Source organism: Musa acuminata, chromosome BXJ1-10 (assembly GCF_036884655.1).
Source record: "Musa acuminata AAA Group cultivar baxijiao chromosome BXJ1-10, Cavendish_Baxijiao_AAA, whole genome shotgun sequence".
Taxonomy (NCBI): Eukaryota; Viridiplantae; Streptophyta; class Magnoliopsida; order Zingiberales; family Musaceae; genus Musa; species Musa acuminata.
In genome coordinates, this window is record NC_088336.1 from 15299723 (window position 1) to 15325628 (window position 25906).

At 38.2% G+C, this 25906-nt stretch overlaps 2 protein-coding genes across 4 annotated transcripts; one reads left to right on the forward strand and one right to left on the reverse strand.

The window, feature by feature from the left end:
- Positions 1 to 1422: 1422 nt before the first annotated feature.
- LOC103999638 (delta-1-pyrroline-5-carboxylate synthase 1) lies at positions 1423 to 22533 on the forward strand. Of its 2 annotated transcripts, XM_009421439.3 has the most exons (21): positions 1423 to 1579; positions 3179 to 3250; positions 3369 to 3472; positions 3569 to 3671; positions 3773 to 3934; positions 6282 to 6559; positions 8963 to 9113; positions 9219 to 9383; positions 9591 to 9668; positions 9756 to 9845; positions 11118 to 11204; positions 11337 to 11423; positions 11513 to 11609; positions 11742 to 11845; positions 12618 to 12693; positions 15949 to 16099; positions 16222 to 16290; positions 17581 to 17647; positions 17731 to 17801; positions 21087 to 21161; positions 22236 to 22533. In XM_009421439.3, coding segments are annotated over exons 1-21 (2139 nt in total). In that variant the 5' UTR covers positions 1423 to 1528; the 3' UTR covers positions 22237 to 22533. The 2 variants fall into 2 exon arrangements, with proteins under 2 accessions (XP_009419714.2, XP_064941919.1); XM_065085847.1 differs by lacking the exon at positions 9219 to 9383 and having other exon boundaries at positions 22236 to 22467.
- A 780-nt stretch (positions 22534 to 23313) lies between these two features.
- LOC103999639 (transcription factor ILR3) lies at positions 23314 to 25239 on the reverse strand. 2 transcript variants are annotated; one of them, XM_009421441.3, is made up of 6 exons: positions 24822 to 25239; positions 24439 to 24577; positions 24236 to 24298; positions 24003 to 24080; positions 23768 to 23930; positions 23314 to 23697 (listed from the first exon to the last, which is right to left on the reverse strand). In XM_009421441.3, exons 2-6 carry the CDS (start codon positions 24558 to 24560, stop codon positions 23476 to 23478), a joined length of 648 nt encoding a protein of 215 aa, XP_009419716.1. In that variant the 5' UTR covers positions 24561 to 24577; positions 24822 to 25239; the 3' UTR covers positions 23314 to 23475. The 2 variants fall into 2 exon arrangements, with proteins under 2 accessions (XP_009419716.1, XP_009419715.1); XM_009421440.3 differs by lacking the exon at positions 24822 to 25239 and having other exon boundaries at positions 24439 to 24703.
- Positions 25240 to 25906: the final 667 nt, after the last annotated feature.

The following is a 25906-nucleotide window of genomic DNA, read 5'->3' on the forward strand; positions in this document are numbered from 1 at the left end:
CCAGCCAGCCCACCCGCCGCCGTTGCACTCCGGCCAGCGACCACCATCGCCTCGCTTCCCGACCAGAGGCCATCATTGGTCGTCGCCTCCCACCCGAGCCACCACCGCTGCCAGGAGACGACGCTGCCAGTGTCCCATCCCGTCTCAACCCCTCTCCCCTTCTCCACCATTGCTGTAGGGCAACCCGTTCTCCACCGCCACCGCTGCTTCCCGATCGCTCGATTCGCCTCCCAACCGTAACCTAGCTCTGATACTAAATGATAAGATCCTAAAGTCTTATCGTAAAATGCTCTGATACCAAATGATAGAACCCTAAGGGTTTATCGTAAAAGAAATGGAAGAAAAGGGGATGATCACTTCGAGGGGATCGACCTCCTTGATCGCTTTGAGAGGAACGACCTCCTTAATCACTTCGAGGGGATCGACCTCCTAAGGTTTGGTCCACAGACTAGAATAATATTTCCTTCATTGATTGATTGATTGAAAGAAAGGGTTACACCACTATTTATAGAGTTTCACCTAGAGTCCACTAGGACTTGGACTCTTAATAATAAATAAATATTAAATAAACTTCTATCCGATTCTAATTGAACTAAATAGACTCAATAAACATTATTCAAAGCTCATAAAATAAAAGGGTCATAATAGAATTATGATATGTATGACTCACGATTAGCTTGATATTGAGCCTATAGAGTTATACACATATGATAGGTATTATGACGAGTCAGAACACATATCTTATTGGATATCTATTAAGTCCCTGAATTATTGGATCTAAATCCAATAAAAATTAATAAAATATTATTGGATATCCATTAAGCTCGTATCATATAGATGAGATCCAATAAAAGACTTAAGTAATTAGATAAAGATTCAATACCCAATAAGACAGAATCGATTAAATTCTAAGTAGATATTTAAAATTATTAGAAATCACGTTAAGTTTGACTTATAGAAGGAGATTTGATATTCGATCACTGTTTAGGGACTTAAAAGACAATAAGCAGAAAAGGGAGAACAGTAGAAGCAATAATACAATTGATAATCCTTGTAGTTAGTTCATTAAATGAAATATTAAACTTTTAATATTTGATAAGTGCATGCATTATATTATTCAATATTATTAATCATGAATTCAAAATATTATGTATTTAAAATACTTTTATTATTTTCATCAAATATTTTATGCATTATATTTCTCAACATTTTTTAAGAGACATTAATATAGATTCAACACGCCAGCAGTGAATTGACCAAAATTATCTAAAAATGATATGTGTGTGTTAAATTTTAATTTAAAAGCTAAATATTTTTTGTAAAAGTTCAATATAAATATCATTAATATTGGAGGGGATATATGATTTTTCAAAGACCCAAAATTTGAACAGAATGATAAGATAAAAACGTTGCGACAGACACATCAACAACAGCAACAAAAACAACAACTAGCAGAGCAGGCCGTCACGTATCTCTCGTCTCCTACTCGAGTGCTCGCCGTCCGGTCTACTCGCCGCGCGCAGCCGCCATGGATCCATCTCGATCTTTCATCAAAGACGTGAAGCGGATCATCATAAAGGTGCTTTCCTTTCGCTCTCCCGCATCAACCTCCATCTTCTTTGCGTCCTTCCATGCGCGCAAGGTCGTGGAGCTCTTCAGTTCACGGGTTTAGTAAAACCCTAATCCGGTCTAAGAATCGGTTCTTGATGCGTGATCTGATCCCTTTTTCCATCGATAAAACAGCAGATGGACAATAATACAATCTATTCAGAGCATTTCGGTCTTTCAATTGCTAGATCCCTTCTTCGTCCGTTGTTGTGTGCACCGTTCCGGAGCTGTTCCGTTCTTGGGTTTACTAAAACCATTAACTGGTCTGGAAACCGATTGTTAATGTGTGATTTCGTCCGTTTTCTCTTGATAAAGAAACAAATGGAAAATCGATTTTACTCCTAAAGCTCGGTCTCGGAAGACCTCTTCTTCGTCCTTCTTTGCACGCTCAGTCTGGAGCTTTTCCATTCTTGGGTTTACTGATACAAGCCTGGTCTAAAGGCGGTTATTGCTGTGTGATTTGATCCTTCTTTTCTCAGTAAAACAGCAAACGAAGAATCGTTTTTGCCCGTAAGTGCTGTGTACAAGGGGATTGAATCTATTTTCTAAATGTTGGTCTTTGATTTGGTAGATTCTCTCCATCCTTTCATCTGTGCTCCATTCTGGAGCTCTTCCACTCTTGGGTATAGTGAAAGGACCACTTTTTTCTCCTAAAATGCTGTGTATGTAGGGAGAGAACCTAGCAATGTATCCCTGTCTCTGGTTTGGTAGGAGTTCTTGTGTTCTTGAAATCTTAAACATTGCTAGACGTTCAATTTCGTTTCGTTTCTGAAAGGTGACTTTTTCTTAGATCCTTGTGCTATCAAGAGAATCGAGATTCATGTGTATGTATGTTTGTCTGTCTATCTTAGTGTTCTTTTGTAGGAAATGTTCCAATGTGTATCTAGCAAAATGTCTGTCTGTTCTTTAGGTTCTTCTTTAGTAATAATAATCTTCGTTAGAAGGGAGCAAGAATACATCCACTAAGCTGCGACAAAGCAGCACCTCTAAACAGAGCAAAATAGAACAGCTTAAGACGTACAACTTAAATAATGAGCAAGCAACTCAAAGCTCAATCCTTATCGTTGGCATAATATGACATTATTTGGATCATTTGCAACACACAGTAACTAATTAGTCCAGCTCTGATATATACCCACCCATTAGTTGATCGAAAGTAGTAGTATCTTGAACAATCTGACAGCTCTTCTATGATTTGTCTTCTTCAATATGTGATATTTTATGAAGGCTGAACAAGTTAATTTGTGTAAATAACTAAATATATCATTTGAATGCCAAGGCTGGAATACTTGGTTTCAAAAATCAATAGAGAATCTGCAACTTTTCAATTTAAAAATAGGCGATCTCTTGTTTCTTCCACATTGTTGCACAGTATGCATGGACTACTGGTTCGATGGCTAGCTTCAACCTAAATGAATTGTGTTTTCCTACTCTTTGCTGTTTGTGATTACCAACAAGTGTTGTATCATTTAGGCTTTCAGGTCACTAGTGTCTGGTAACTGTTGGAGTCTTCTTGGATTTTGGTCATAGATGATAGCATACTTCCAATTTTTGTCTATGATTATTTTAGGTGGGGACTGCAGTTGTCACAAGGGCAGATGGGAGATTAGCTCTTGGAAGACTGGGGGCCCTTTGCGAGCAGGTAAATAATTAGCGAAGTTCCTTTTTCTGTTTCCACTTTCCAGGTAGTATTAGATGTTCTTTACTGATGAAATTTTGAATCCTATGACTTCTTACAAATTGAAATGAGATATATGCAGGTTAAAGAACTTAATTATAGTGGTTTTGAAGTAATCCTGGTTACTTCAGGTGCGGTTGGTGTTGGCCGGCAAAGGCTTAGATTTAGGAAACTGGTCAACAGCAGGTGCAAACATAATCTGGCTTTCACTAAAGCAATATTATTAGGGAAATTATGCATTGACATAACAAGTATCCTGATTATTGATTAGCTCTTTTGCAGCTTTGCTGATCTCCAGAAACCCCAAGTGGAGCTAGATGGGAAGGCTTGTGCCGCTGTTGGTCAAAGTGGGCTAATGGCTTTGTATGATGCCTTATTTAGTCAGGCATGATTTTTTGCTTCACTTTCTGCACATATCTATAGTTGTTACGTTGGATGGTAAAATGTATACTAGTTCACTACAATGGAATATAACTTTGAATGCAGTTGGATGTGACATCATCTCAGCTTCTTGTCACCGATAGCGACTTTAAGGATCCAAATTTCCGGATGCAACTCTGTCAGACTGTGAAATCATTGTTAGCTTTGAAAGTTATTCCTGTATTCAATGAAAATGATGCAGTAAGTACTAGGAGAGCTCCATATGAGGTATGAATTATGACCATTACAGATAACCATGTCAATTTGTGGTTGATATCTTGTTTGGTAAATGCCACTGTGTGAAGTTATCAATCGTAAGCATGTTCTGCTGCCTCTTGCTATTCCTTAGTTCAAGTTTTGAATGACAATCGTTGATACCTTATCATCTTTTGATTTCTGTTTTAGTTATAACAACCATTTCCAAGCTTGTTTTAGTTTTCATATTTATAAAATACTAATTAGCTTGTGCATATCTTTGGAAGCTAGATCATTATGTACATGCTTCCTAGTTAAGTACCATTGTCATTTTATTGATGCCAGTGATTTAAAAAGCGCTAGGCGTCAAGGTTCAAAATCGCCCGAGGAGCTAGGCGCTCGCCCGAGCAAAGCGAGGCGCTAAAATATAAAAATATATAATATAATTAATAAATATAATTATTTAAAATTTAAAATTAAAATATGCTATTAAATTAAGAAAATCTATTAACAGTATTAAAAATTAATAATTTCAAATAAACCTAATAATATTAACAGTATACTGTTAACAGTATATTGTATACTGTTAACAGAAGGAGAAGAAGGAAGTGTAAGGGGGTGCTGAGCCTGCTGACTGAGAAAAGAGGAAGCGGCAGCGGCAGCGGAGTGTAAGGAGGCAGCGGCAGCGGCAGACAACGACAATGGCGACAGCGGCATCGACAGCGGCGAGCAGCAGGAGCGGGAGCGGGAGCAGGAGCAGGAGTGGCGAGCAACGGGAGGCGCGAGCGGCGACAGCGGCAGCGAGCAGCGGGAGGCGCGAGCGGCGATAGCGAGAGCGTTTACGAGCAGCGACAGCGGCAGCATTTGCGAGCAATGACAGTGGCGAGCAGCGGGATCGGGATCGGGAGCGGCAGCGGCGAGGGTTAGGGTTCGGTTGTCACTTATAGCAGTTTTAATTGGTTCGATTGAACCAACTAACCATCAGAGACCGAACCAGGACCGAACCAGACCTAAAATCCTGGTTCGGTCCCCCTGGTTAACCCAGGCGCTCGCCCGAAGTGCCCAGCGCCTGGGCTCGGGCGAGCGCTCAGGTGCGCTGGGCGCTTCGGGCGAGCGCCCAGGCGGCGCCTGTTTGAAGCGCGCCGCTTGGGAGATTAGCGAGGCGCTCGGGCCTCGCCTCGCCTCGCCCGAGCGCCTAGGCGAGCGCCCAAGCGCCTTTTTAAATCGCTGAAATTTGACGCAATATCCCTAACTATTAAATCCATGTGTAAGTTTTGTTATCTTGGGGATTGGAAGTAATAGTTTAGTTTTCAAGATATGAAGACTTGAAGTGCCTATTTGGAATTTTTTAATTGCTGCTCTTGAGTGACTGCAGATACATTGACATCATAACTTCCTTATCACCTAGTTTTGGGTTGTAGTCTTGTAGAATCATGTTGCGAGTTATAATTTTACAAGACAAAAAAACTTTAACTTGGATTAGTTGCAACAAGGTGGTTCAACTAGCTTGGCATCTGATCAAAAATTACTGAATGACTAATTTATTTTTCTTCCTATTTTGGTTAATGATTGAACTAATCCTTCTGCTCCTTTTTCTTTTAAGATAGTGCCATCAAAGTTCAATATTTGGAACTTCAATATTTGGTTTATAAGATTTGACCATACAACTGCTGGAAGTTTCTTTAGAGAAGCTGAGGCAGATTTCTGGAAGTTTAGCACACAAATGTAACAACAAAATTTTTGCTAATTTCTGTTAGGATGTGGAAGAAAGAAGATTTGAGTTATTTTTGATGAGCATGAAAATGCCTGTCAATGTTAACACATGTGGTCTTCAAGGATATGTTTTAGTAATATGTGAAACACATGGCAGCCAGGTTTTGAATATTCTTTTAGTAACTTCTAAAGCTTCTTGGAATTCAGAATATTTTCTTGTACATGATGCAGAGCATTTTAGTTTTTCGGTCTTTGCATTATTTTTAAATCAAGATTTTGATATGGAATTTGACATGCAATTCCTGCAAAATAATTAAGTGGTTTATATATGTAGAAAAATCTCTTCTTGTCTTTAGGTATTGATTGTTAGATTGTTGACAATTGTGATGTTTGCACATTAATATATTTGCCAATTCATCTACAGTCCTTGTGGCTATGCACACTAATATAGTTGTCAGTTCATCTACAGTCCTCTTGAGGCTAGAACTTTTTTATTGAAACCAAAGAGACTAGTATTGTGTTCTGCTATATCAAAATCTCTATGCAGCTTGTCATAGTATGTAAGCCTATTATTGGTTGATCGAGGCTGTTTTTGGTTATTCTTAGTCTCTTTGCCCCATGACATTCATTATTTGGCTCTCAGTCTATTAATTAACATAATTTGCAGGATTCTTCTGGTATCTTTTGGGATAATGACAGTTTAGCGGCTTTATTAGCTTTGGAACTGAAAGCTGATCTTCTTGTTCTGCTAAGTGATGTTGAAGGTCTATATAGTGGTCCCCCTGGTGAACCACATTCAAAGTTAATACATACCTATGTGAAAGAAAGGCATCATGGTGAGATAACTTTTGGAGACAAGTCCAGAGTAGGAAGAGGAGGTATGACTGCTAAAGTGAAGGCTGCAGTGTATGCTGCTTATGCAGGCACCCCTGTTGTGATTACAAGGTATTCCTTGTGCCCTGCTATCTACAACAGTATATACTTAATGATTTTTTATTGTTGATGAGTCCTGGAAAATTGAGACTAGCGAAGTCACCGGGCGCTCGGGCACTCGCTTAGGTGCCCTGGTGAGGTGAGGCCCGAGCACACACCTAATGGACTGGGCGAGCGTCTTCACTTAGGCGTGGCCCAGGCGCTGGTCGACCAGACGGACGCCTGGTTTAACTCAAGCTAGTTCGAGCCATTGTATCTCGTTCAATTGAACCAGTTAGACCTTGAGTTGATGGTCACGGAGTTCAATTGAGGCCTATCCACACGCGAGCCCTAATGCAGAAACCCTTTCTCACTTCGTTTCTACATGGTGGTGGAGTTCGTCCCATTGGCGAACGATGGCAGCAGCGGCAGCGACAACGTCTTCCTTCATCAGCAACAGTAGTGGTGGCATTTTCCTCCGGCGGCAGTGGCCACGGCGTCTTCCCCTCCCTCTTGGTATATCTTTCTCTTTCTCCTGTTCCCTACTACCTTTGCCCCATTCACCATAGCGCTCCACAGCCTCTTCCCTCTTCTCTTCCCTTCCTTCCCCATTCATCGGTGCCTTCTTTCCCTTTCACAGCTGCCTTCTTCCCCATTCACCCCAGCCCTCCTACAGCCTCTTCCTCTTCCCCTCCCACTTCCCCATTCACTGCTGCCTTCTTCCCCATTCACCGCAGCCATCGTACAGCCTCTTCCCTCTTCCCCGTTCACTGCTGCCACTTCAGTGCTGTTTGTCAATTTAATCTTAGAATAGCTGACTGCTTTGCTGTTAGTCTTTGTTTTTGGTTTATGTTTGTGAGAATAGCAGCTGCTGCCTGCTATAGTGAATCAGTAGTAAAATGTTGATTATTATTGCTATTGCTGTAGTGATTAGTGCTACTTCTTAGTGTTTTGGATTGTCGTTGCAACTTTAGATGGTGACAAGATTGAAGATGATGAACTGGATTTTAATGATCTTTGAAGTTAATCTTGTTTTATTTTGTCATTTGTTATTGAATATGGACAATGTAGTTTGGTGCTTTAAATGAATGAAAGTCTGATGTGTTATTTTTGTTTTAGTTTATTTTTATTAATCATGATATATAATTTTTAAATTATAATATCTGAGAGTGTCTAGCTTCGCTCGGGCGAGCACCTAGCGCCTTGGGAATTTTGGGACTGTGGCGCCTTTTGGCACCTAGCACTTTTGACTACACTGATTGAGACTGCGTATTTTGTTAGATTCTGCAACTATTGGTGCTGCCTAACTACATGCCAATCCTCTTAGGTTGTGAAAAGAAAGACATTTCCTTTTGTTGCATGTTTGTTTTATTTGTTTGTTTCCTATTTGTTGTAATATTTATAAAGCATATTTGGACGTTGGCTAGACTATAGCTTAAAAAGATGATCAAAGTTTCATTGGATTTTACAAAGCAATTGTTGCATGATAATTGTTTGTGAACTCCTATTTATGTGTTCACATCTATTGTAAATTAATTCTAATTATGATGTCAATTTTTCATGTTAATGTTTAGTATCATCAACAGCGTGATGAAGTGAGAATGCAGATCCTAAATATGCAAATACTATTGATAATAATGTGAAGTTCATCAGATGCTTATGCAATGTCAGTTGTCAAAACTTCCATTGATTATGGTATTTCATTTGAAACTTGGTGCTGTTATGGTATGATGATATTAAAATAAGAGCAATTTTATGATCTTCATGTGGCCACTCTGATTTTTGTTAAGAACTGTACTTATTAAGATACAGAAGTGGAACCCAATGGTTGTGGATGAAGAGAGTTTTGGCACTCTGTTATGGTATGATGATACTTTGGCATGTTCATGAAAACTAATGCACTTTTTAGTTTCTAGGTGGAGCTATCTTCATTGCTACCTCTTCAGCTCCAGTGAGTTTGCTTTTCAATGCAGCTGCTTGATTTCATGTCAGATACAGGCCTGCCAAGGGGGTCCTTGCCAACGTGGAAGAGTCACTTGGTCCCTCAATATCTTAAGCCTCTAATGCCCTAAAAGCTAAGGATTCAAACTGGTTTTAGCTTTAAAGTAAAACTTGAGACTTTAGACCAGTTCAGTTGGTTCAAAACTCGACCTGTTTTGACCTAAAAAAATTGCGAGAAAAGGAAAGTTCTGGTCATATGATGGTACATATAAGGCACCCTGTTATACAGCAAAGATGAAAATGTTGCTTGTTGTTATTTAGGGAGTGCAATGGGATTTGTTGTATGGTTGATCATGTGTCAGTTTTAGAAATTGAATATTTATTTTATATATACATTATGAGCAGAACTATGATTAGTTGATTCTTTCTTCTACTTTATATCCAACTACCTGCCAAGTAGATTAAATTTTAACACTCTTTTTATGTTCATTGAAGTGGTTTCACTACTGATAGCATCATTAAAGTAGTTCAAGGTGAGAGAGTTGGTACCCTTTTCCATCAGGACGCAAGTAAGTGGGCATTGCCGAAAGAAGTTAGTGCACGTTGCATGGCAGTGTCAGCAAGAGAATGTTCAAGGCGACTTCAGGTACTATACATGATAGTGAGAACCTAGAAAAATTTATGAATTTTTGATTCATTATTGTTTCATTTTAATAAAACTCCGCTTCATCCTATTTGGGCTCCTCACCAGAGTTTATCGTCAGAGGAACGCAAGAAGATCTTGTTGGACATTGCTAATGCTTTAGAAGCAAATGAGAAATTAATTAGAATTGAAAATGAGGCTGATGTCTCTGCTGCACAACAGGCTGGATATGAAAAATCATTAATTTCTAGATTGACTCTGAAGCCAGGCAAGGCAAGGGATTATGAATTTATGTTTTTTCCCTTGTGGCAGCATTGTAGTTATGAATCGTCGCTCACATTTATTTCTAGCTTGAGTAACTTTATGAGTTGGTTCAAAAGTTTTCTTCCTGATGCAGCAGATTCTCTCTTTTATTATTTACTACTATCTTCCTTGTGGTCATTTATGTTATTTGCAATTGACTTATTCACTGTTTGACAGATATCTTGTCTTGCAAACTCCATTCGTGTACTTGCAGATATGGAAGATCCGATATGCCGAGTCTTGAAAAGAACAGAGGTCAGGAATCTTGGCCAAAGAATACTAAATATTTCTTTTGATTTTTCCTTGGTTGTTCTAAGAATCTGATTTATGATATTTATTCAGCTTGCTGATGGGCTCATCTTAGAAAAGACATCCTGCCCCTTGGGAGTTCTTCTCATTGTTTTTGAGTCGAGGCCTGATGCCTTAGTTCAAGTAAAACATTATTCTTAGTTATTTTTTTTCTTGCATACCACATTATCAAGGCTACTGGCACTGGCACCATATTGTCTTCCTACTTCACAAAATTATGCTTTGTCGTTTAGCTAGTGTCAGTTGGCAGCTTTTAGTTACAACATGGCACGTTCTGAGCATTGACCATCATGAATAAGCATGTAACTCCTGAGGCTATTGTGATGTGATGTTTTTTATCCCTCATGGTATATGCTTCATTGCATTCATCAAAGTTTTACTAAACAGTGAATCAATTCTGAACATCCCAGTTTAAGAGATAGTGGGAAATAGCAAAAATTTAAAGAGAATTCTTGGGAAAATTTTGATTATTAGCTTTTTAATAATTTAAAGAATGTAACAAGCAAGTGCTAAGGAGCAAAAGTTTTTGTTTGTAAGTCAAGTTTGGAGGAAAGAGCTTGTATGTGCTTCTTCAATTGTTTTGGGAACAATTATCTTAAGACATGCATTTATGTGAAAGTAATTGTATTTGCTGCATTTATAGTATTATTTGAATGAGCACATGAATGTATTGTTTTTGCCAACTTAGGTCACATTGTTACACTTTCATTGTGAAAAGTTTAATTAGCTTCGGTAATATTTGAATGCCGCTTTGAAATGTCTATTCTGATCCTATCTTCCTGCTCTTGTTTAGTCTTTTTTGTTGTTCAGTTGTCATTCCTCAGTCATTTATTTATATATTTTCATTGCTGTATAATTATCATATTTATCCAATCCATGAAACACTAAGGGAATAACTTACAAATGAAATTCCATTTTTCCAAGAAAAAAGTTTTGAGAATGTAGAAAACTACAAGAACATGCTCTGACTAAAAATGGAAAACAATTTCTTGGAAAACTTATTTCCAATTTCCCAATTTTGTATAGACTACAGAAAATTACAAAAGTAGTGTTCCAAAATATCTACAACTCTCCTGTACTAAAGTAAGCTTTAATTATTATAAATTTTGCCACCACCATCATTGTCAATACAAGCACTAGTGCCACGCTACTAAGCCACCAATGTCACCTCCATCATCATTACTTTTATCGACTTTACGGGCATTGCCACCATCACTACAACATTGCACTACTGTAATCCCCACTGCCACCATTGGTGTCACTGTCATCATCATGGATTTTATTTGTAATTAGTACTATGTTGTGTTTCTAAACCTTATAAAGAAAATATATGGCCTCTTCTTTTATGATGGTGAATACTCTTATCCTTTTATCACTTTCTTTTTTCTCTTGTAGATTGCATCTTTAGCTGTTCGAAGTGGGAACGGCCTTCTTCTGAAAGGTGGCAAAGAAGCCATGAGATCTAATGCAATTTTGCATAAGGTTTGTTCCTTCATGCAAATTCTACCTCTAGAAATATGGATTCTTTTAGGTTTCATATACATATTTCTGATCCTAAATTTTTTTTTCTTTAGTACAAAACCAGTTTTTAAAACTCTTGTGTTGCTTTGTTAGGTCATTACAGGAGCAATTCCAGATGTTGTAGGTGAAAAGCTTATTGGGCTTGTCACATCAAGAGATGAGATTCCGGATCTGCTAAAGGTGAGCTTGTATTAGAGGAAGAACCCTATGTCCTTTCTAAAATATATTGTTTGTAAGATCCAAAATTTCACTCATAACAACATTTCCAGCTTGATGATGTTATTGATCTTGTTATCCCAAGAGGTAGCAATAAACTTGTTACGCAAATTAAGGAATCCACCAAGATTCCTGTACTAGGTCATGCAGGTATTGTAAACAATTCATACTGTATTTGCTCATTGATTTTTGCTCTTTGAATCTGAGTCCTACTTAAGATGCATTAGTTTTCTATATATGTTATATTAGAGACTAAATTAGGTCTTAATGTTTGCCCTTCAGATGGCATTTGTCATGTATATATTGACAAATCTGCTGACATCGAAATGGCAAAGCGCATCGTGTTGGATGCCAAGACTGATTATCCAGCAGCTTGTAATGCTATGGTATTTCTTATCTCATTGAATTTTATCATATTCTGTGTTTATCATTAGTTTTAAGACATTCGAGAGTGGACTTATTTCAGCTTTTTTTCTCCTCAAGCTTTTCGATATTTTTTTTGAAAACTTCCATTTATACTCCTTGTCGTGGTCATTGTAAGCATGCTTTATCTACTTACAATTGCCTATTGCACCCTTTCTACATTTCTTTACACTAAAAATATTTCTTCAGTACTTAACCTTTCTGCAATTCCAGTCCATTCTTAGTTTATTCTCTTTTTTGCCACACTGTATAAGGAGCAGTTTTGCCTCATTGGTCTTTGTTTTTTGGGCTATTGTTTCAATAATTCTGAACTATATAAGCATCTATACGTTGGTAATTTTTTACCCTTCCAGACTCGTTGGCGAGAGCCTAGTGCATCAGTCTGCTTTATTGCACTTCTATGCTACTAGAACATTATTTATCATCTCCAATGTGTGAATTGGCAATTGAAAAGCAGTCAAGAGCTTGTTATTCCATCCAAGATGTCACTCTATTAATTGCTATTATTTCTTTTCGTTTGAATCAAGAGAAATGTTGAGAAGTCGCTATTGACTCTGGTTCTAATGCTACTTGTCATTATCCTCTAGACTCTTCTCAATTTCAATTTCCACTAAATTCAAATTTAAGATCCTTTGTTTGGTCAATTACAATTTGTCCGTAACTAGCATACTTCATTGTCTCTAATGTGTGTATTTAATAGATAATTAATTTGAAATTGGCATCTATTATTTGCAGGAAACACTTCTTGTGCACAAGGATCTCTTGAAGACTGAGGGGCTTAATAATTTGTTAACGGAGCTGAAAAATGAAGGTCTGATCATTACCCTTAAATTACATATTTTTCATAAGCTAAGTTGCAAGTATTGTGTAGACTGGTGTCTGGTAGATGGATTATATTATGCAACGTTGAAGGATCAAGTTCACTAACGTATTGTTGCAAAGTGGAAGTTCATGACTATCATTTCTTTTTGCATAGAATTTCTAGTTGCCTCATGCATTTTACATTTCTAGCATCTTGTTAATGAAAAAGAGTGATGAAAATGTGTGCATTTATAGAAATCCAATAGCTTTGTTACAGAGGTAACATTTGTAAATTATTTTGCAATATTACAAGCACATGAAAGTTAGTTGAGAAGTGAAAAGGACAGTTGATCCAAAAGCATGAGCAAGAAATCGGCATCGGTCTCCTTTTGACAGTTCTTTTTTCATGGTCTATTGGTCTTTATCTAATGACCATTTCTTTTGAAGCCTACCATCTTCTTTTTATATTCTATAAATTTAAGTTGTTATGTGCTTATGTGATGCAGGAACCTTTTGTTTTACTTTAATCATTGTAATTCATATAAATATATAATATTGTAATGGGAATGGTATTGATTTTAAAAATCAAGAACCAAAATTACAAAAAAAAGGCAAACATTTAAGGAGCAAATTTTTAACCTATTTAAAATTTTTCTCCTGATCTAATATCATGTTATTTATCTATTTAATTAAAGCAAATATTTAATTATATCGATTTTAAGTCTATTTAAGTTTACATGAACTAAATGATCTAATTAAATGAAATCATTAGTAAAACCTCTCTTATCTGTACAGAGGTTAACAAAAAAAGCCAAAATTATATCATCCATTACCTCATTTGAAAACAATTTTTGTAGTAAGAATAAAAAATTAAATTTACTATTTTGGGATTCTATCTTTATTAGGACTAGATGGTAGAGTTATGTAGAGATCAGATGCACTAGTTAATGTCGAAGGAAATATTGAGGTAGGATTTTGGTTTTATGTCTCGGAATGTGGATAGGATTATTGGAGCAAGCTTCTCACAATAGATCTGGAGGTTGCCGTTCAACAAACTTCCCTTCCAACTTTGTCATATTAGATAAACTGGTGTTTTAATATTTTTCCATTAGACTTCAATTGAATTGTGTCATCTTATTTTAGTTCTTATTTATTTTCTAATTTACTCTGCATTGTTGTGTACTTGTGTATGGTGAGGGGTGGGGAGGTGGAGGGACATAGAACTTGTATTTTGTTAGTTAGATTTTTCTTTGGTTCAAATATAATAAGCTATTACATGATTATTATTCTATATGCCTATGCCAACTGCTAAGATTATCATAAAAGACAAGAGGTTAAAGAAAAATGGAAAAACATGAATAAGGTATCATGTAAATAAGGATCCTCTTCTAAATGGAAGATGGGTGTGATCGATTGGCCTTGACTTGAGGACTAAAATTTTGTTAAAAGCTAAAATATGGAATTGATCTCCATTTTTCTCTATAAAATATTTAATTTTTTCCTATACTATTCCCAATTTTATTTTGTTTTTCCCCAAAAAAAATGAATTCAAGAAGGATATTCTATCCTTTACCCAAATAAATGCATTAATCCTCTTTGATATCCCTTTTATGCACTCCTCTTGCATCATTGTGAATCATGATTCTCTAGTTTCACTTGTTGGAAAATATGACGTGATCGAATGTGCCAAGTTTTCTCTCGTTATGGATTCAAGCATCCAGGTACAGTTGCATTATGCCAGTCTACCTGCCTATTGCTCTCAGTTTGTTGTTGCTGGTATGCTGCTATTAGGCAAAACAAATTTACATGACATGCCTAGCTTGCTTCTTTTCTTCAGTTGCTTTGCTTCTTTGTCCTAGAAGCTCTTGGCAGTCATAAAATGGTATCTAAACATGATTTGAGGATGTGTAGGATTTTAGGTGCTTAGGATTGTGAGAATTATTAAAAGGTGTCCACTGGTGATTCTGATGGAGATAAGTTAATTTGGCTCAGCAAAAGCATGGTATATGAATTATGGGGACCAAACTTTCTGAGAGAGGAATAACATAACCCAAACGTAAGCTAGTGGTCTAAAATGGATGTGATTAGGAGTAACAGATCATGGCCAAGTGCGTCACATTTTTCTAAGCATTGAAACTCTTACTATGATTGAGAGCAACTTAGAACAGGGAAGCGTATGTATGAGCCACAAAACTTAGCCCTATGCCCATCTAACATTTCCTTAGTGTGGGATGTACATCATTCTTCATAGATTTTGGGTAATAAAGGTTGGACTTCCCTAGTCATAAAATCCCGTACTCAATTATCTTAAATGCATGATGTGGGGAGTCTCATGATTTGGTAAGAGTTTAGTAGTTTGCAAAAAAAAATTTGCATAAGACATTTGGCCAGTCGAAGAAAGCCCATCAAATGCAGCATGGATGATTGTATGCTTAGATTGTTTGCACTAGATTGGTGACTAACCAAGGCCGACTTTCATTTCATCAGTGATGGCCAATCATATTTTGCGGCTTCTATTCCCAGTTAAATTTCCTCAGCTATCAGCTGATAGCTGCATAGGTTTAGCAATAGAATCTATAATCTGGGATATTGTGCAGCAGGTAGGAGTAGCAACATTGGGGATCTGTTTAATCTTATTTGGGCAGGAATAGTGAAGTTTCCTGGATGTCTTGGGTTTGAATGTGCATATTAAGGCATCGAAGTTTGAATGTTTAATCACCGTATCATACTGTTCTTTGTGAAGTAATGCCTTTATAAAAACACTGGAAAATGAAGGTTATAATGATGGTGATTGTAATATTCTAATTGCTCAACATTGACAATACTGAATTGAGTTGATCGTGATATTTCATAATTTCAGTTTAAGCATTTTAAATGATGTGGCGAGGCTCATTCAGTACAGGTTAATGGGCTAGTAGGTTACTTGGATCATTAATTCATTGATTGGTGAAGCTGCTGGTATATTAAATTATAAGGAACATTATAGAAAAAGCTTGTGAGCATACTTTGATCAATTGCTTATTCAGATTTTTTGTGGATTACATCTTCCTACTCAGTTGGATTTGTTATTTCACTAGTTCATTTCTTTTGTATGATCAGTGGGGAGTTTAATTCTTGATGGAATTTTCATGGATTTAAAGGGAAAAAGACTATAAAGTAAACCTTTGCAGAATTAAGAATCTCCTTTTTGTCCTATCCAAAGTCTTGCTATAAATGCATGCATTATTAAAAATGCCAATGAGATTTCTGGTATGTCCAATTGCAGGGGTTGCTTTATATGGTGGATCTATAGTAAGTCTCGAGTACGGTATTTCTGAAGCACCATCATTTCATCACGAGTACAATTCAATGGCTTGTACAATTGAAGTAGTTGATGATATACATGGTGCAATTGACCATATACATCAATATGGAAGGTTTAAATTGACTTATGGTCACCTCCAATTTCATCTTTGTTTGCTGAGATCTCCATCATTAGCAAGAAAGAATGGTGAAAATCAACTGTACTAAAAATTATTTTTGTGCTTTGTTTTCTCAGTGCACATACTGACTGCATAGTCGCCGAGGATCTTGCAGCTGCAGAGATCTTTCTCCATCAAGTTGACAGGTATCTTTCTGCCGTTTTCAGTAGTGTAATTAGGAATAATTTTACAAAGTCATGTAATTAGGAGTAATTTTTAATCACTGCAAATTTTGATCTCTTTCTTGGTTCTTTTTGTTTGGCACTGCCCAAGAGTCACGTAAAAAGTAAACTTCACAATTTGGAACCTGTCATTAAGTTTTCAGAAGAGGAATGCTATGTCAAACTCGGATTAAGAAGGTGAAAGATAAAATCTTGTGTTAATTCAAACATCACTGCAATGTTTCTAGAACTGACTAATATCTTTCTCTTTTAGGATGAGTAGGTGATAAAGTAGTAGCAGTAAAAATACCTTCACAGTTTTTTCTCTGAACTTACAATTTTGATTTTGAATTGTCAGTCAACATGCCAGTTTGTCTTCCTTGACAGCCTCTTTCTTTCACTTGCTGTGGAGAAATCAGGGAGAGGTTTTCTGCTGATTTTGCTAAATGCTTTTAGGATATGGAACATAATACATATGGTGCTTTCCACAGATTTAGGCAGTCAGTCTGTGGTTGAAATGGTTACTGTAGCATCAGATCTCCTGGCTGATGTAGCTTTTATGCAATTTGCATTTGAATTTCATAGGAGCTTTTACAACATGGTAATCTAAACTTTGATAATTCCTTGTCAAATAACTGGAAGACAGTAAGTTTCGATCTTTTTTTGCAAAGTCCTGAGATATAACAAAGTCATAGTAATGATCATTAACCTTTCGGAGAGGAAAGAAAAAAATTGTCTGATATTGCTAGTTTATTTGGATTCTAACCATTACATGCAATACTGGTCAACTATTCACTGTGTTACCATGACTCATTCTGCTGCCAACCCTGGAATGGGCCCGACAAACAGTCATCATCTCATGTGAGCCACAAAACCCATAGAGTACAATCAGGGATAAGCATGCATATAGCATGAATGAATCCTGGATATAGCAGGGGATTAGTGTCCCTATGAGGGATTAAAAAGTTGACCCTTTGAACTGACGTGAAGTGTGCTTTCCACTGGATACAAATCTGGTTGATTTCCGGGCAAAACGGTTTGTCTGATTAACTTGTTTCCAAGGGGCAGACATTCTGTCTGCATGTCTGCTAATATAGCTAGGTTAAGTTAATAATTTTTCATCGAGTGAGTTGAACTCTCTCAATGTTCATGTTTTAAGTTGGTTGTGAACACCACTATATATAATGAACAGTAAGGTCTATTTATCTCTTAGGCAGCTCCAATATTTGTGCATTTTGAATATAGCACACTGCTTGATCTTTTTTCCTTGTACAGTGCTGCAGTGTTTCACAATGCCAGCACACGCTTCTGTGATGGAGCCCGTTTTGGACTTGGTGCAGAGGTAACTTGTCTAAAAATAACTTGCACTGCATACATTTCAATTACCTTATTTGATCGTCATACTATTTTTTATGGCTTGACAAGGTGGGTATAAGTACAAGTAGGATTCATGCTCGAGGCCCAGTTGGTGTCGAAGGATTATTAACCACTCGATGGTAAGTTGATTGTTAAATTACTCCTGTTCCTTTTAACAAAATTGAATGCTCTCATATGAACAACTTTACATGGCCTTATACTTAAGTGATCAAGACATACTTCTGATAAACTATGATATTTTGTGAAGAGTATTCGACGATTGACATACTATAAGGCAAGGAATGCAATTTCATCCAGTTCGGTATGGTACAACTGGTGTTTTAACTGTTTGACCGTCAACTGGCACACGGACCTCCAAATTTCAGGTGGTTCATGTGTGATACAAGGCTTACCAGATGACCATATGAACCAGATGGTAAGGGCTGTAACTGCACTTATTGCCCAGTTCAGGCCCGATAATGGGTCTGGACCAGACGGTAAACCCAGCCTGATTTTGTATTTACATTATATATATATATATATATATATACATATACATATACATATATATATATATATATATATATATATATACATACATATATATATATATACATACATATATATATATATATATATATATATAATTAAAAAACCTAAACTGCTGCCACTGTTCATGTTCATGTCTGCCGCAGCCTGCATCCTTCTCTGCTTGCAACCATCATCTCCTACCTCTCCTCCTCATAATCCCCCATCACCCCCTTCCCTCCTCTTCTTCACCGCATTCTTCCCTTCTCGGTTGCCTCATATCCCCCTCCTTGACTGATGTTGCCTCCTCACCACTCCTTGATGCCTCCTTCCCACATCTCCTCCATGCTGTATCTCCTCTGCTCCTTCTCCACTGTCACCTCTCCTTACGCCTCCTCTCCTCCGTGCCTCTCCTCTCCTATGTCCGCCTCTTCTTTCCCCTTACCTCCCTGCCTTTTTATCACATTACATTCCGGCGCATCATATGTTGGTACATCAGAACAGATTGCACCTGTGTCAGTCCAGTAATCAAAATTGCAAACCTTGCTATAAGAAGCTATGGATTAAGTAACTGAAATTGCAAACCTGTGTCAGTCCATATGTTCTTTTTGTTTTTGGCTCACATGGACTTTTAAGTTTTTTATTTATACACAGGTAATGCAATAATACTCGCATTATATTCAAATTGCAAAATGAGCTGAATGGATAACACTGAACTAGAAGAACACAAATGGGTGCATTAGCGCAATAATCTAGGTATTGCATGGAAGAAAATATGTATATGATCCAACATATTATAGGGAGTACTGAAATTGATGAAATCAGACCTACTTTACTAGGTACATAAAAAGAAAACAATAGAAAAGTATTACTGAATTTCATTAAAAAAATGTAATATTCAAGCATAATGCTCCAATACATAAGTCCATCAGGTCAATCAAAACCTTCTGGGCTTCCGTCCCTATTTTTTGGTTTCATGTTGCAAACCTCCCAAAGAAAGCACTTAGTACTACAACTTATTATGCAAAATGTAAAGCTTGGTCAAGAAATTCACCATCTTAGTAAAGCATGTAATAGTAAGTGCCTTTTCGAGGGCTAATTACATATTATCCATGTACTTGGACCCTTGTAGCATAGTGGAAGTACATTGGGATCTTCATAGTTTTAAAAGTAAGACAATTCACCCATTTCCCCTGACATCGTTTGCTATTCTGACCGAAAAAACTACATGTGACATCACATACTGGATTGATGCCAACCTAATGGGCAAAATTGTCATTTCAATTTTTTTTTCTATTTCCTATTGTCTTGCCCAAATTAAAGTTCATTAGTCGACTCTAGTTTGATCAGAAACTTGGAGTAGCCGAAAGGTCTCGGTGGACCCTACAAGATCCACTACAATGAGTTCTCCCTAGTGGACTAGGACATCGTTCTCTTCCAGGAAGTTTTGCTGGAGGGCTTGAACTGTTGCGAGGTTCTTGTGAACTACGACGGCGGTGGTGGCTTGGGCGGAGGGCATTCCTCTGTGATAGATCTCAAGGAGGGCTACAATCTTGTTGCAGGACCGGATGATGATTGTGTTTTCCTTGGTTAACATTAGGGTTTGGAGGGCCACACAAGCCTTCTCCTTTGCGATGCTTCCCTCAGACTCTAGGATGCGGGAGAGGTGGTTGAGTGGGCCCTCTGCCAACAGGTGGCAATAGCTTTGCACGGTTGAGATCCTCACGATCGCTGTCACGGCCTTCTCCCTCGCCTCATGGCAGGAGGCAACACCAACAACAGAGTTGATGAGACGGACCAGCATCGGTACCAACCCATTGGCGACAGCGAATATGGTGTTCTTGTTGTCCTCGTGGAGCAAGTCGAGTAGAGAATCCAACGAAGCAATCATCGAAGTGGATCTCTCGATCTGGAGGCGGATCACGAGGCTTCTGGTCTTCGCCCGAACAGACTCGTGGTGGGAGCTCCTACCCGTTGCCTTTGACAGCAAGTCAAGGAGGGCGCCAGAGCCGAGCAGGAGTTCGGCACTAGTGACTAGCTGGTGGAGGGCCGCGGAGGTGGCCACGATATCGCTCTAGGTGCAGAGCCTAGTGATGGGAGGATCAAGGGAACGACAATGGATGGCGAGGGCTAGGGCGAGGGAGCGGAGGAGTTAGAGTCGACTTTAGTGGCCATTGAGGAGAACTTGTTGTAGTGGATCTATAAGGGCTATTGGGGCCCTCTAGTTGCTCCAGGTTTTCAATCAAATTAGAGTCGATTAACAAAAGAAAAGTTGAAATGACCATTTTGCCCATCGATTTGGTGCCAATCCGGCACGTGATGTTATGTGTTGTGTCTTCTATCAATACAGCCGATGGCGTTTGGAAAAATGGGATGAATTGTTTCACTTTCAGAACTACGGGGATTCTAATGTAAAATTTTAAATTATTGGGATTGCAATGCTAAGAGAGTCCAAGTACAGGGGGTAATATGTAAATAACCCCCTTTTTGGCACTTCTTTTAGTGATTGGGAAGCATGAAGTATCACAATCCTCCTAGCCAGAAGAAGAATCTTTTTGAACTGTTGTTGGTTCATTTAATTACCATCTACAACTATAATCAAAGACATTAAATTAAACTGATCTTTGAAGAACCCAAACGGATCTTGGGCTACAAAAATGCACCTATTGATCACAAGCATTGTTTATGTCTCATTGATGTGCAAGAGAGAAATTTTCATTGTTTGTAATGTTGCTTCTATACCTTCTTATTGTTTAGTAGAGCACTGCACATTCATTACTTCAATGGTTTGGCTTTGCTTTCATGACTTCTCGCATCTAATACATATTTCACTCTTGCTGTTTATCATATGAATTCTGTGTTTCTTTCTTGTGAATTATTTTTTTGGTTACATCTAGGATTTTGAGAGGTAATGGACAAGTTGTGGATGGTGATAAAGGGGTAGTGTACACCCACCGGAATCTTCCATTGTAGTAAGTTATGGAATTTAATGTCAATTTTCAAATCTTATGTAAAGTTCAGTATGTTTACTTATTAGATTTAACTATTTCTGGTTAAGATTTAACTATGTTTAGTATCTTTTTTGGGACTTGATGGCATTATTGCTGTTGTATTTTATAAAATTTGTCTACACCACATCTAAACTTGGGAGGTGAAGGTGAAGAGGAAGATGCTATAAGATGCTAGGAGAGGTCAAGGGCAAGGATAAGAGAATATGAGTTTAATGGCCATAGGGTTTTGATCTTTCTGGTTGAACATTGAGCAGTCTGGCTGATATAACCTTTCTTAATGACCCTTCTTTTAATGCTGATGTATCTATTTATCTGGTTCCCATTGTGGTGAATCTCTCTTTTTCTGTATTTCATCCATTACATGACAATGGTGAATACATCCTATTCTTCTCCGTCAACCATTGTACAAAACACTGTTACCTTTTTAAGACCCCTATAGAGTTCGTGCACTAGATCCAACCATCAAACATTTCTGAAAATGACTCTGTAGGAAATATCGAGTTTTCTTTTCATCATGAAATTCTCTACCAGTTTGGTATCTCATTGGGGTTAGGTCAACGTAGGAACTGCAGAGTCATATTGAGCCCAAAATGAATTTTACCTGCTGCAGGTTTAAATATTGGGTTGTAGGATTTATACCCTTTGTGCTTCAGACCTGACTTACGGATGGACCATATCTGACCTGGCACCCTTTCTTGTTTCAGCAATGTCGGGCTCAAATTTGAGATTTAGACCTCCGGCCTGCTTCACATCTGGAGTATTGACAAACCTACATACAAATGAACTTCTTTAATGTCCTGTAAAGTGTTGGGCTCAAATTTGAGATTTAGACCTCGAACCTGCTTCACATCTGGACTATTGACAAACCTACATACAAATGAACTTCTTTAATGTCCTGTAAAGTGTAGGAATAAAGTGCACTAAAAGGATTTTCATAATAGTTCATTTGAATTTCATAAAAGGATTATATAGTGCTCCTATCTACATTGCCTATTAGTTGTTTTACGTTATTTCCTCATTCAATTTTCTTTACAGGCAAATGAGAACTTGAGCTTTGAAGGGATGGGGATTTGGTTCACTTGATGAGAGTTGGTTCCAGCATTCCCAAAGTATTTGCGTGTCTGTACTGTAGGAACTCTTCGAAGTTGTAGCAGCAGTTTATGGTTGTTGTTTATGGCTAAGGTTCCTTTCTGAATAAGGTCACGTCCCCACTCCATGTGGTTGATGTATCAAATGCTTGTTGCCTCTGCTATCATGAGATTTTTTATTTGATACAGTGTCAATCTTTTCTAGAACTTTAAAATGATATTCGGTGAGCTCGTGGCAGTTTTAATATCTTGTGTCATATATTATTTTATCTGTTATCTTCTACTATCCTAGTCTCAGCTGCTGTTATCAAGGAACACTTGCATACTGTTCCATTCCGTGAAGTGCAAGTGTATTGGGATTTAGAATCTAGAGCAGCTCTTTTCTGGGTTGTACTAGACTTTGGGATCTACTCTTTCTACTTCATAATCATTTGATCCGGATACTACCTTGAAATATTGTTCTTTTGGAAATTGCTTGAGTAGAGTAGAAAGGATGTAACTATTTTGTTCCCTTATTTACCTCCCTCATTGCTCTTCAAAAAGATTTTCCAGGTACTGATTATGTGAATATTCAGATTTCAGATTTTCTATAAATCTTGGTTGAGCCATATTGTCTCTCTTGCTACATCAATTGTCATTCATTTCTTGCCCAGCAAGTTGATATGAATTGTTTGATCTGATTTCTAATCGATAGTTGTACACCTGGAAATGTGGATGCCTCCAGAAGTATTTATTTTTTTGTATACTTGGATTTTATTTTGGGCATGGTTTTTCGTCGTAAACCATTCTGTCTTCATCACATAACTTAATTGCTTTTGGATTCTGATCGCATGAGTATGACTCATTATTCTGACCTTGTCAGTGCTATGTTCTTTTGTTCTTTAGCTGAAACATCGATTTGGTAGTCTTCAGTAATCAATTTCTACGTATCCATTCAGCAGCTACTTGTTTTCATGCACACAGGTGTGAGATCCTGCAGCCGCATAACTTTAGAGATAACACACAAAACAAGTTTCATGCACAGATGTAGAAGCTGGTGTTTTATTTTTATGCTATTACTCTATTTGGGCAATCGTTCGACATCTTTAATCCTCACTACAACATCAAGTGATCCCAGACTTTGAATGGAATTACATGCTCGATTCCTTCCGAGTTCCGAGCAATCAACTCGTAGAACTCTTAGAGCACTACGCCACAGGAGGGCGTAGCACATGATCCTGAGAAGTGTCCAAAGCTGCCGGAGGTACCCATTGCCACATGCAAATTGGCATATATGCAAAGGTTTTGTCGTTCGTTGCAGGCACCGCAGCAGATTGACCTGTGAAGCTGATGCCTCTAAGCATTTGCTCCATCTGCTCCTTCTCACACCTCAGCCTCGTCTTCTCATCCCTCAGTTCCGATTTCTCCGCCTGCAATCCAATCCCAACCTTTCTGATAACAGCAACAAGACAACAGAGAAAGATGGGAGGAAAGCTTTACCTTTAGATTCTTTATCGCATCTTGCAGTGCCTCGTTCGACTCCTTCAGCTTCTTTGCTTCAACACGCAATTGGATTAGCAGATGAGTGGCGTCTCTTAGAACGGCAAGCTTGTCTGCCTTGGGAGGCTTCCCGGGATCCAACACACAGCACAATTCTCTGAACCTGACCAACGTTCATAGCAACATCATCCATCAGCAGTCAGGTAAACGCATGTAGTTACACCGATCGTTGTACCTGTCGTTGAGTCTGTCTCTCCGCAATTTCTCACGGCAAGCCTTGGTTCGTGGTGCAGCAGATGATTCCACTCGTGCTCTGCGAAACAGGAAGAACACTTGTATGTTCTTGATGTCTTTTCCAATGGAAATATAATTGGTTGTACAAATAGGGAAAAGAAACATGCACAGTAAGGAGCGTTCTTAATCCACCTTGATCATGGACAGGACATGTTGAATGAACTCAATACCTACCGTTTCTCCAGGGGAGCATCCTCCTCGTCCTGCAGAACCTCGACCTCAAGCCCAAGGATCGCGCTGTACATATATGATCACAAGTAAGTAACATCATGGATCTTTAGCAGTTGTCAGAAGCATTGCAACAAACATAAAGCGTTCAAGGATTGAGCGGTGAATGGGTCGTCATGTTATCCCTTGCAGAACAACATTCGCATAACCTCGAGGCAGCGGGATCGTGAAGGAACTGAGGAGACCAGATGTAGTCGGCGGCCGGGAAGTCGTCCAGGAGCCCGTAATCCATAAGCCATCCTCCTCCGTTGTCTTCGTTGGAGCTCATCATCTTCCCAAAACAACTCCCTGCACGAACAAAGAACTAGAGATGACCACATCACCAGGGAGAACCACGCGATGCCTTAACGAGACATCCGCAAGGGCATCGAATGATGTGATGCCGATGCCGATGGGGTCGGATAGCGCCGAGCGCACAATGGCGGATAGAGACGTCTGCCACTGCCCACAACAGAGTCGCCATTGGCGAAAGGAAGTGACCCCAAAAGCACCACCTTTTTCTTTGGTTCCACGTTGACCGCAGTCCACTCACCAATCGTGATTGATTACTACTAGAAATCCGAATGAAGCACTCGATGAGCAGCCTTTATGGGAGTGCGATACAGTGACTTCGGCTCGATCGGCGTCGGATATGGTGGATGGGATCTTAGAATCCAGTGATGGAGAAGCTACGACAGCAGCATCATTCTGCTGCAATGGACAAGTGGCTGCCGGAGACAACGAAGAGACACGCGTTACGGTACGAGAATCTTGCGGAAGGGAGGCGGATGGATTTGGCTGCCGGACACAGCGAAGAGACGCGCCTTGGGGCACGAGAATCTTGCGGGAGGAAGGCATGCGCGAAGACCCAAGTAGATTAAGATCTGCAAAAGCCGGCTGTCAACTTCGTCCCCTCTCTCTCTCTCTCTCTCAATCTCAATCTCAATCTCAATCTCAATCTCTCCCAAAGAAGAACAACATCGTGCTTTCAAGAGACGCAAAGGATTGCTGGTGCTTCCAAGGAAGAGGTGAACCTCGCGTGCAGAAGAATGGGGTGGGGGACAAGGATTGATTCGTGTCGACATCACAAGACAATCTATGAACCTTTTGCACTAATCTCATGACGAATAAACGACTCGTATCACCTCAATAACAGGTAATGCAAGGTTGATAGGTCAAGAAAACCCAAAGATATTAAGAATTATTTTTTATATCAAAAATATAATATAATAGATAATTAATTATGATATTATATCAAAAATATTAGTTAACTTAGTTGGTAAATATTTTGACAATATAATTCAAGATTTTGGACACGAATCTCGATTTTATTATTTATTTTTATTTAAAAAATTAAAATTAGAATTTTGGAAAATTATAATTAATAAAATTACTATTTATCTCATATATAAAAATAATATGGGTAAACTTTATGGTGTTATGAACTATGTTATAATTTCACGATCAAGATGAAGATGAATTGAGTTATTTTTTACTCTAGAATTAAGTGTAATATAGTTTATTTATGAGTGGAATATTTATTATAAAGGTTACACATCAAAATTTAACCTTACAGGGAAAATATGACCGAGTGCTAATATCATATGGTTTGTACAACTCACTTTAAACTTTGACGAT

What these genes read in the sequence shown, in the direction of transcription:
- LOC103999639 (XM_009421441.3), bottom strand. Translation starts at nt 24,560, where the DNA reads ATGATGAGCTCCAACGAAGACAACGGAGGAGGATGGCTTATGGATTAC. An exon ending in AGAGACAGACTCAACGACAG is followed by an intron (nt 23,931 to 24,002) that starts GTACAACGATCG and finishes AACGTTGGTCAG; the next exon opens with GTTCAGAGAATTGTGCTGTG. An exon ending in ATGCGATAAAGAATCTAAAG is followed by an intron (nt 23,698 to 23,767) that starts GTAAAGCTTTCC and finishes ATTGGATTGCAG; the next exon opens with GCGGAGAAATCGGAACTGAG.
- LOC103999638 (XM_009421439.3), top strand. Translation starts at nt 1,529, where the DNA reads ATGGATCCATCTCGATCTTTCATCAAAGACGTGAAGCGGATCATCATA. An exon ending in AGATTCCGGATCTGCTAAAG is followed by an intron (nt 11,424 to 11,512) that starts GTGAGCTTGTAT and finishes CAACATTTCCAG; the next exon opens with CTTGATGATGTTATTGATCT. An exon ending in GGATTATTAACCACTCGATG is followed by an intron (nt 17,802 to 21,086) that starts GTAAGTTGATTG and finishes GGTTACATCTAG; the next exon opens with GATTTTGAGAGGTAATGGAC.